We start from the raw sequence: 12,407 nt of genomic DNA, 5'->3' as shown, positions 1-12,407 counted from the left end.
GCACGAAATAGAATTCGAAATGAAAACCTCTTATGCTATAAAAATAATATCTATCAACTACTTTAAACAATTGCGATTAATATAATAATTTTTTTGTGATTTATCCATTTTTTACAGTTTAGCTTGAACCAATCATCTCAGTACGAAGTAATTAGCTACTCTATCAAATGATGATAGTAGAAGAACTAAATAAAATAAATTTATTATCCAATGAAAAGAATAAGTGAGATAAAAGAAACCAATTTAATATAACTACGCATGTCGTAAGTTATGTAACAAGCTATATTATTGTTTCTTCTTAAACATGCCCATGAACAATATGTCAACTGTGATGTGAAAACTCTGTAAATAATAATAACAAAATAAGTACATGGGTCACGATTAATTACTATATAATCTCTTTTTCATCACCATGATCTCACGTAATGCATGGCTTTAATTTCTTGTTGCACTACGGCACATCTATTTATGCAAACCGGTAATTAAATGGCTACTGAAAATAAAGAAAATTATAATTAAGAACATAAATTAGTCATAGAACCTTTATAAAATGCTAGGTATTAATGCTATTCTTTAACAATTATATGTGTTCTAGGTTCTTGTTAGTATACTCCATACAAAATTAAATATATCTATATCCCAACTTTGACTCCGTTGGCTTGTAGAATTAATGAGCTCTCTAAGTGTTATTCGCAAACTTAAACATGCCAATAAAATTTTTTTGCTTAATTACAATAAAATAATAATATATAGTAGTAATAATAATAATATTATTATTATTATTTTAAAATTTGGGCGTTTTTTATTCCGGTTATTCGGTCAGAATTACTATGTTTTGTTCATTCAATTTGAAATTTGATTGGTAACATTAAAAATGGTGTAAAACTACTCCAAAAATATTACCAAATAGGGACTCGGATATCTTATATTACCGATGGCATGTAATCTTACATGTTATGTAAAACTCTTACTATCAAAATTATTATATTTTTTACCATCAGAATTACTGAATTTTATAAATTGAATCACACATAGTAATTCTATATATACTGTAATCAACATTATAATATTATTATATTAAATTAAATGCGGTAATACAATATCAATAGTATTATAGTTCAAAATTTTCTTATATCTGATTATATTGAAATAACTAATAATACTACATGAAGCAAACTCAACGCAGACTGAATATAACTGGTGGAGAAAAAAGAATTGGTTGCTTGGCCATAAATGTTGCGTTATGATCAGGAAACGGAAAAAGGACTACCAACAGCTAGGCTAAGTCTCCGTGGGTGCGATGTCTACACGTAGATTATGCAGTAGATAAAGAAAAAATGTGCCTACCAAGAGAAGAGTCAGTAGAAAACATGACGAAAATACTACCTGCACGCTTAGTGCAGGGGCGTGCGCAGGGACGAAGACAAGAATTAAGGTTTAGAGAGGCCAAAATTTAAATTTGATAGAAAATTAGATCTTAAATAGTAAGAAAGAGAAGTTGTCTGAGTTTACTGGGTAGCTATTGCTAACGATAGTAATAACAATATATTCAAGGAGAAGCAAAATTATAAGAACCAAAGGAAAAGAGGCCCGCGCGATACGGCTGATACGAATATTTTAGTAAAATAGAATGGAATTACAATCTAACATAAAACAACGTAAGAAACGAAAAAAGGAAAAAATTTAGGATTTAGGATTTAGGCAACAGGGAGAGGGAGAGATCGGAGGATGCAACGAAAGGAGCCTTCGCCGTCATTGCTGTCAATATGGAAAACTATTGCGGCGAAGGTGGGGTAGTGGGGGAAAACGAAAAAGGAGAATTTAATATGAGAAAAATAAGGCAGCCAAGGATTTAGAAATAATGTATCGATGCGAGGACACGAAAGACGAAAAGATGTGAGCAAGCATTAGGGACGATGTATCAACATGAGAACTCAAGCAAAGAGATGGAAGGAAGGTGGAAAGTCTAGACATGAGGGTTCAGACAATAAAGAAATGAAAGAAAAATGCAAAGCCTATAAAGAAATGGGTAAGCATTCATTGTGTGAGCTCATCACCAGCCAATAGAAAAAAGAGAGATGAACCCACCACCATAGCTCAAATTGTTGAGGTTTCGCCACGTGGATTAAAATCTTAAGGATTTATAGTATTTTGTAGATTTATAGATACTAATATCTCCGAAAGGAGTAAAACTCAAACTTCTAATTATTAATTATACAAAAATATTTACCAACATGAGATTATTGGGAAAAAAAGGAAAAAGAAAAAAAAAAAGTCTTCAACAAAAGCATGTGAGTACTATTTGGGTGGTGAAAGCAGTGACATCTTTTTCCTACAAGCTGTAGGGAGTTAGGTTGAATCTAGAAGCTCCCCATTGTTGGAAATTGGTAAGAAAAATTTTATGAAAAAACTTCAAATACCACCCCCCTGGCTTCGTATTTTTTTACTTTAGTACTCTGTGATTTAAAGTGTATCAAGTTAGTATCATGTGGTTTTATTTTTATCTTTTTGTCAACTTTTTTGTTAATATTTCGTTAAATTATATATAAAAAACTTCAGATACCTCCATCTAGATTTATCGAATATTCACTTTAATTCCCTTTTTTAGTTTAAACCAATAATTTAACGAAAAGAATTAGTGGAATCGATAACAAAAAAATAAAAAGAAAACCACAGGGCACTAAATTGATACACTTTAAACAAACGGCAGGGCACTAAAGTGAGAAAGTGTAAAACCACAGAAATGACATTTGAAGTTTTTCCCAAATTTTATAAGAACTTTTCTCGTGCATGTGATATGAATTAAGGACCCAAATTCTATAATTATCTCGCCTAGCTAGCTAATTCAGCTTTCTCAGGATCCATAACATAAATTGGAGACAGTTAAATATAAAATATATAAACATCATTGTCTCTTATAGTTTAAGCTAATTTAACGAAAAGTTATAATTAAATATACCGAACATTTTTGCTCTTGAGCGTGGCATCATGGTGCTCTCTATTTTTGAATAAAAATGCATTTATTTTTTGAAATTTTGAACGCCTGATAGGTCCTGAGGATTCAGAGCATTTGCTCGTTACTCCAAATTCGAAGCTTATTACTCAGTTCATTGAAAGCTATAGAAATATACATAAATTAAACTGTTATTATTTGTAATTAGTACGATTTATTAATTATCAATCTTATGGAATTATTTGATTTGTGTACAACATAATATTGTGAAATTTTGTGTAACCCTATGCATATTATTTTCCTTTTCTTTTTTCAAGTGCATGTAGATGTCATGGGGTTCGAGAATAGAGAGAGTCTCTTTATTAAGATAAACAACAAATATGCTTTTAAAACGCCAAAAATTAAAAAATAAAAATCATATGAGAAAATCAAACAACTCTTAAACGTAACCTTGCGATAAACTATTAGCTACGACAATCACGGTCCTTTTAAAAAATGTTTTTCTTTACCTCTTAAAATGAATATATTTCCAACCTTTGTGGAACACAGGCACATGCAATAATATATTAAAGATACTATTTATTAAACTAAAAAAAACATACTATTTATTAAGCCCTAATTGATTACTGATTCAACAATGAAAACACGATCATTACAGCTACATCATGTTACATAAATATGGGCTCTTAATGATATGACAATGACTAAAACGATGTACGTACGTAAGCACGATAGTCACAGTACAGGATCCTCAGTATGTTGTTGCTCTTCGTGCGATTCTTTGGATAAGTTTAAGACAACTTACGATTTGCCAACTCTGCATATCTTGGTGTTTCGAAAAAATTTATACTAGCTTATACACATGTTTTAATTAATAACAAAAGTTTGTGTTCTTTGTGTCCTTATTGTATGTTCTCATACCCAAAAAAAAAAAAAAAAAAAAAAAAAAAAGCTTGTTGGTTTTGATCTTCTTGCGGTGCTTCGAGATTTTGAATCTCTTTATATGTTTATTGGGCCAGTTTGTGTAGCTCTAGCTGAATCACTCAAAGCCAGGAATAAAAATACAACTTTTTGCCGTTCGAACGTAAACTTAGTTGATTGTAATTGAGTTTGCAAACTTTTGCGTTACTCATAAATTACTAAAATTACGAATATTTATCTCTAATTTTGTTTTTTTCCTTTTAGATTCATATATGTTAACTCATCAAATATCTATCTCATCATTAATTTTCCTTGACTATATGTACAGGTAATATCTGGACCACCTACCTGTAAGTAGTCCTACGGTTTTACGTTGCTTTCACATTGCTGTGATGCTTAATAGGTCATAGCATGTGCAGTGAATTATACATATATAAGCATAAAAACCTTTTAATTTCTAGTAGATTTAAGTATTAATTAGCAAGAGTGATCACCTTCGTGATTACACACCTAAAAGTAGTTGGAACAATATCGTCTCAGATTAGCTATCATGTTAGAAATATCAAACATATAATTCATGTTAACCCTGATTAAGTTTTGCAAAATTAACCATCAACGGTACGATGAAATCCAATCAAAAAGTTGGATCAAAATGAACCATCTAAATCGCATTGTCTAGTTACAATCACTCTATTGATGACGACTTTAATCGACGATATGACGAAGATAATTGAAAATCCTATTAATTTGATCTGCATATATAGATCGACAAGTTGTTTGTTTGTATAATGTGTACGGATATCTGCAGAATAGCTCAATCGTATTGCTTGTTCGTTTGCGACGGCATGCATGTCCCACCGTAAGTGAGACGAAATAAACCTGATCAGAGACTAAATGATGAAAGCATCGTCATTTTGTATCCCTCCAGGTTAGTTTCACATTTTGTTTTAAGTCCTTTAAATATTTCAAAACTCGTCATGTGATCCACATTACCATATCATGGTGAAGGAATATTGAAATGCCAATGCACTGATGATGATATTGTCGGGTACTAGCGAACTTACGAACAAATGGTCTTTGTCTAAAGAAATGTAGAGCCACAATAACAATCATTGCGAGAGAAAACACGTAATTTACAAACTCACGAACCAACACGCAATTATCATGCGATTAGGCTATTATGTACAGTTAAAATTTGGATGTCACAAATAAGGATCGTTATAGTTATCATTAGCCACCATGTCCCAAATTTGATCACATTTATACACAAAGCATTGGAAGCAAGTCAATAGTTACACAACACGAGAACCAACAGGATCCAATAGAAGCATGGAGTCATATGTCCCAGCTACACGTCAATGGTTTCATTTCTCTGGTTCGAAATTTCATATAAACTTAACCAGAAAAGCTCTGCTTCAGATCAAGTTACCCCAACACAAACAATTTTACAAACACAAGTGGTTGGTGTAACACGACAGACGACATGTAGACGTACTAGTTTATACTTAAGAGCCAAATACCTCCTCATTGCAAATTGGGCATACCTGGCACAACGAGCAAAAGTCATCAAGATAATAACAAATAACGCAACAAATTGGATAGCAAAAGAGATTAGAGTAGTGGCTGTTTGGCCTAACTTCTGAAAAGTGATTTTGGTCTGAAAAAGTGATTTTTGGCTTAATAAAGCGTTTGACAATCTAGCTTTCAAAATCTGATTCTGACTTTTAGAATCAGTTTTTTGATTTTCGAGGCTCGAAATCAGAAGCAGCTAAAAATGCTTCTTTGAAATCTGATTCTGGTTTTGGACTAAAGCTTCAATTTTTATTTTGATCTAAGATTCAAATTTTAATTTTAAATTTTAAATTATTTTAATTTTTAATTTCAAATTTTAACTTTTAAATTTCCAAAAATTTAAAATTTAAAATTTAGATATTAATTTTTCAAATCTCAAATTTTAAATTTTAAAATTCAAAATTTTAAAATTTGATATTTAAAATTAGGATAAAATTTAAATTTTGAGAATTTAGAATTAAAAATTTAAAATTTAAAATTATAAGTTTTGATTTTCAAATTACAAATTTCAAAATTTAAAAATCTAAATTTTAATTTTTAATTTTTAATTTTAATTTTTAAATTGTTAATTTTAAATTTTTAATATTCAAACTTTAAATTTCAAATTTTCAGATCTTAAATTTTAAATTTCAAATTTAGATATCAAATTTGAAATTGAAAATTTAAATTTAGATTTAAAATTTTAAATTTTCAAATTTTAAACATATAATTTAATTAAAATATCAAAATGTAAGCTTTTGTACAAATTCAAATTTAAAATTTTAATTAAATTCAAATTTTAAATTTTTTTTGAATAAAATTTAGAAAAAAAATTATTATGCCAACATCAAAAAAAATTTTGTAAATAGCTTTAGAAAATTACTTCAGAAAAATCACTTTCCATCTAAACTCAACTAAACGCTCTACAGCTTTTAGCCAAAATCACTCCAAACCGAAATCAATTATACAGAAATTTTTTTTCCAAAATCTGGGCCAAACGGGTCCGTAGTAACGGAACCAAATAGTAGTCAAGAGGAAAACGGAGGTGATTAGTATTATAACTGAACCAAGATTACCTTGTTGATCTTTAACCATTTAGTTGCGCAAGCTTTGTGGTATTGATGTTTGCAGGGCAATGTGATCAACTTATCCTTGTTCTTATAAGCCATATAACAGATGACGCATCTGCAGATGGCAAATATTGTTAGTTACTCATAGTAAAAGTGCAAAGCAACTTTAGCTACTCGACATGCAGTTTCACTGTTAAAATTTTTGAGTGTTTAGATTGCCCCTTAAAGCACTTTATTTTTCCATATAACTATCGAGAACGATCTCTTTGTATGTCACTTGCTCTTGCATGTGAAATGGATCTAGAAGTTTAAGTTTCATACTTCGATACAAAAGAAAGAGATGCTCGAAAATCAAGTAGGAAAACCTTAAGGAAGAAAAGCACAGGTTTGCGTATCCAGCTTGTTTAAACCTTAAACCTCTGAAGTATAACATTCGGCAATCTACCAATCTAACAAATAGGCATAAAAGTCAACATCATAATCACAGAAATAATTGAAAGCATACTCTTCATGTTTATCTCTCTTTGAGAATATCCCAGTTTTGTAGGTTGAGGATGGTAAATATGATATCAGCTCTTCTGATAACCCTCTGCTTTGAGTACCAATGGCTTCACCTAACTGTTGCAATTCCTGAAGGAACAACAGAACTACAAGCCATAAGATACAAAGCAACAAACAAAGCGAAAAGAAGTCTACACAATCATATAAACTGAATCACACATATGAGCTCTTCATGGCAAAGTGAAGTTAATTCAACTTAATAAAGCCAGTTTGGACAGGGAGACATTATTTGAAACAAAAACATACGAAGTTCTCCAAGCTTAGTATACCCGAGAATAGTTGTATTCTATAGTAATAACAATAACAATAATAGAACCTCAGTATACTAACTGGCAGCTAGTAAAGTAAAGCTTCATTGAATAATCAATCCCACCTCATAAGACATAATATCTGGGTCAACATCATCTTCCCTTGCAACCTGTGTGTTGCCAATCATAAGTTTCCTTTGCTAAGAATGAAATGACATTTTTCGTAAAGACCAACAAGATACCTGAGCAGACGGACTTGCAGAAGTGCGTCCACTGATTGATGCTGAAGATGGTTTTGGATTTGTTCCATGATTAACTATCCTCATAGAGAAACATCAAAATTTCGCAATGACAGAATCAATATGGCGTCGGCACTAAAACTTCAGGTAAAAACACACTACTAACCAATTAATATTCTACACAAAGGACCTGTATATCATTGTGCTTCCTTTAGAATCCAATTACTAAAATAATAGATATATTGAATTGCCAAAATTTTGTATTAGAATTTAGAAACTAAACAGATATTCTGAGCAGATTTTACTGAGCAGCATGAAATTAATTTATCAATAATTCTTACAATACCAACCCTTACAGATTTTATTGGCACTGTAGATAGCCTAGCCCTCTACAAACCACAATGGAACACGACAAGCATAACCGTAAGAATCAAATTAGAGCAAGACTTGTCAGCAAAACCTAACTTTCACAAAAACATACTCCACAGAATCTAGAGTGTCCAGAAAACTCCTTACCAGCTTGTGTCCTGATATCACCAAAAGAAGTAGCAGATAGTTGATTCTCTAACTCTTCTAATTCTCTAGCTAAGGCTTCATCTGCAGCGAGCTGTAAGTCCGAACTCACAAGTTTTGATGAGCTCTGCCCATGATCATGATTCGAAGAAGATTTAGAACTACTGCATTGAACATTTCTTTGCAATGATTGGTAGACAATTTCCTGGACCAAAAATAAACTCAGAGTAAGTGTGAAACTAAGCAACCATTTGACTTGAAGCGCATATGGCACCTTCCCTTGTTCTGAAAGTATCGTTTTAAGATAGCTTTTGTGACTGCAAAGTTTTAATCTGGTACAATTTGGGAAAGCCCAAAAAACAGAAATGAGAAAAAATGATTATGACATGAAATAGACTACAATTAATATACAAAAAAGAAAAAACAGTTGGTTTCCACCTGATCTTGAAGAACCTCAGCAAGAGAAATATCATCATGGTCATGGAAATATCCGCCAAAATTTTCTTCAACAACACCACAGTCGGGGGCATTTACATAATGAACAGCTACTTGCTGCTTCCCTTTTGTCACAAATTCCACCTCCATTTTCTCCACCTAATTGGAAAGAGAAACCTCCAAATAACAAATTAAGAAGTACCATCTACACGACCTATATATGTATAAAGAAAATAAACTTAAATAGTACTACAATGCCATGCTTGAAGTAGAACTAGTGTTAGAGCTGATTCACTCGTAAGTAAATGTGAGCTCTTAATCCTTTTTTTAACTTACAAAACAAGCTGCTCCCCAAAGAGCTTAACAAAAATACTGCAAGATACAAAAGCTGGATATAACATTGTCATTTATTCTGTCTTAAAATACATGTAAATATGCGAAAATAAAATTCCATGGATTGTAAAGTTAAATTTCAACTCCAAATCATATGTAGATCAAAATAAAGAGTCATACATCTCAGAAACATTTAACAAAATATCTACTTTTCACATGTCATGAGAACCAATCCATATCAATATCAAGTTGCTATAAAAGAGCAGCACAAAAAAGGGACAAGGATACCAAGATGATACATTATCCAATCAATTCTCACAATAGTAGATAACCTCCTCCTATAGCACTAATGCACAATTATCCTACATCACAGTAAAAGATTTTTCCTTTTAAAAGCAAAACATAAACAACTTAATCACTTCCTCCCCCTCAGCAAGGGGAAAAAAAAAAATAGAGATCTCTAGGTTAAATCCCACACAAATCTAACACACGCTCCCGACATCTAATCTAACTTTCTCTCTATAGGGCTCAATACGCACTTCACTAAAACAATTAATCCTACAGACACCACTCAAAGCTCTAAATCCTCTTGCAGGATGCTCGCGAACTCAACAAGATACGATTTTTACCCCAAGTTATGGACCAAAAAACAGATTCTAACCATCGGAAACAAAAATTTCTCCCAATCACTCGAATAAATCAGAGATTTGAGCCATTTGTTCGGAATTTAATCGCCTAAAATCGCCAAAAGGAGGAGCAAATGCATACAATTTCTTACCTAGAAGAGATGGGGGGATTTGTCGCTTCTACTACCCCCTCGACTCTTCTCCCGTAGCCCAAGCGCGTGTTAGGGAGGAGCGCATTTCTCATCGATCGCGATTATTCCCTCTTCTTTGTTTTTGGGGGCGCATCCAATGATGCGGTGCTGTGCGAAATGGGACTCTCCCGAGCAAGGAGTTGGTGTGGGCCCCACCCACGCCCCCGCCCCCGACACGGTTGTCGATGGGACACGGTTGGGTTGACCCAGCCAATAGGCTTTTAATGGGCCCAAATTTGGAACTAATGGACTCGCATGGCCCATGCAATTGTTGGGCCGAATCGAATTTAATATTCGGATTGAGCTGGATTGGGACCCACCGGTGATTCCTATAGATTGCAGGATAAATATACAAACAAATAATAATGAATTCCATCAAAGAGACCTTCTAAAATGTTGCGTGATAATTTCTGTTAAAATTAACAGCATTTTTACCCTACGAATTTAAATTAAAACAAATACCAATAATACGACTAACCTTTTTTTTTTTTTTTACTTATTATTATTTACAAATAGTTTTTTTCGTTGACATTGATTAGCGGCGGGTATTGACTTGACCCACCCAACCGTTTCGTGATTGACGGGTTGGTTCATCATGCTCGTGGGTAGAGAAAGAAATACAGAAATATTTTAGAGAAATTGCTAATATATTGTCCTTTCTAACTATAGCATTGAAATAGTGTTTGCTTTAACATCATTATAACCTACAACAAAGTCAAACAGATAATGCACGATCGTAAGACTCGACCGACGTTATCTGAATCTGTGTTTTACCTTTGTTTCCCTCTGATTTCCTCTTTTAATTAGGTTATGTTCGTTTTTTCGTTTTCCGTTTTACGGATTTGCTTTAGGTATTTTCTGTTTTTTCTGTTTTATGTTTCGTTGGCGCGGTTAGGAGGCTCTAGTTGCTTTCATCATGTATGCCTAATTCATTTTACTTAATGAATGAAGAAAGTAGCTTGCTACCTATTTCTCAAAAAAAGATAATGCACGATCGTATACGCATAAGTGATAATTTCTTTCAATCTATGACCGCATCTATGACAGTAATCGCTACCCGTCGCACATTGCGTGCAACTTTGTGCGTAAAAATATTCTGCGTAAAGAACCACTCTACCCATGCATCTAGAGCGAAATGCAATATTTGAACTATTGAATTCTTGGAATTTATGCGTATCCTGCCAAATGTATATGTTCGAACTTATTCGGTATGTAAAATATTTTACGCATATAAGGTTGTCACTCTCAAGTGAAGCAAAGGACCAACTTCTAAATCTGCATATACACTATTTTTTTATCATGATTATGTAATCGAGTGGTGCACAAAAAGGGTTTAGTGTTAGGTGCAAAGGATTTATTGTTTTTTTTTTTTCGAGAAAAAGGTAGCGAGCTACTGCTTCATTCATAAAGCAGGATGAATTAAGCGTACAAGATGGAGGCAACTGCGGCCTCTGAAGACGGCAAAAGGTGAAACCAAAGAAAAAAGAAATTAAGAAAATCTATTACTATATACTAGAGTGCGTGAAGTATTGTTCTTTGCGTGACACGTGTCCGACTCAATGACTCGGTACACCTGATGCATCGTAGACCATTGATTGTGAGGGTTTGGAAATGACATGTGTCTCCTAAAACCCTCCCCTCCTCTCTCTCCCCCTATATATATATATATATATATACATATACATATAGGGTTTTAAAATTTTATATTATAAAATTTTAAATTTTGGATATCAAAATTTTAATTTATTTTCAAATTTTCAACTTCAAATTTTAAAATTTTAAATCCTAAACTATAGAAAATTTTGAGCTATTTTTCTAAATTGGTTTGCTTTATTGCCTACCAACTATTAAACCAATTAGAATACTCCTCCATTTTTTGTTATTTATCTATTGTAAGTCCAAATTGTAGAACAAATTATATCTAATTTCTTCACGTTGGTGCTTAATTATGCTAGATTTAAAAAAATATATAAAATTAAATATATGTTCACAAATTCTAAAAAAATTTATAAAGTCGGTCAATTAATTGGTGCTCCTGATGCACCATGGGCCATTGATTGTGGATACATATATGGTCCATGAGGGGATTTTCTGCGCATTTGTTCTTTGCATATTTTTTGACATTAAAAGAGAGTTTGGAGTGTTCTCAAACTGACATGTCTCCCAAAACTCTCTCCTTCTCTCTCCCGCTTTGACAGCTATATCTTTTTTCTGACACTTAGATTTTTTTTTTTGCCACTTGCAGGCTTTTTGTGTTGACACCTGCAAATTTTTTTTTCCTACGTGGATTAGTTATAAATTTTTAACCTCTTTTGGTAAATCAAAAAATAGAAAAATTATCATTTGTATTCACCTATATATATATATATATATATGGTAATTTTTAACTTTTTTACAGCAGTTCCTTCTTTCAATCCTCTATCAGGTATATTATTCTTTGAAAATTTATTCTTTTTTAATATGCATTTAATTGATTTATATCTTTTAGTTCGTGACATTTTGTAAATTTAACGATTGTAATATAGTGAAAACTATTTGTTAAGTAAAAATAAATTATTCATTATGAACATGTAACTAATTATTTTGATACTTTTTTTCTTCCTGTTTTTTCTTCTCCGCAGGCTAGTCAATTAAAAATCTACAAATCAAGTAACTACTTTTTACGTAATATTTTCAATTCTCGATATTATTTGCATGGGTCGACAAAAAATGATCTGAATAATATTGCTTACATGGGTCAACAAAAAATGATCTGAATAGAGTTAG

General features: G+C 32.1%; 1 protein-coding gene across 1 annotated transcript; it reads right to left on the bottom strand.

Moving 5' to 3' along the window:
- Nucleotides 5,105-9,757, bottom strand: LOC109708140 (E3 ubiquitin ligase BIG BROTHER-related-like). The gene is made up of 8 exons (XM_020229757.1): nucleotides 9,603-9,757; nucleotides 8,495-8,650; nucleotides 8,060-8,261; nucleotides 7,547-7,620; nucleotides 7,430-7,474; nucleotides 7,001-7,125; nucleotides 6,502-6,610; nucleotides 5,105-5,418 (listed from the first exon to the last, which is right to left on the bottom strand). The coding sequence occupies exons 2-8, from the start codon at nucleotides 8,639-8,641 to the stop codon at nucleotides 5,380-5,382; spliced, it is 741 nt and encodes a 246-aa protein (XP_020085346.1). The 5' UTR covers nucleotides 8,642-8,650; nucleotides 9,603-9,757; the 3' UTR covers nucleotides 5,105-5,379.

This window comes from Ananas comosus, linkage group 3 (assembly GCF_001540865.1).
Source record: "Ananas comosus cultivar F153 linkage group 3, ASM154086v1, whole genome shotgun sequence".
Lineage (NCBI taxonomy): Eukaryota > Viridiplantae > Streptophyta > Magnoliopsida > Poales > Bromeliaceae > Ananas > Ananas comosus.
Note: the sequence above shows the minus strand (reverse complement) of the source record. Positions and strands in the feature narration are given on the sequence as shown.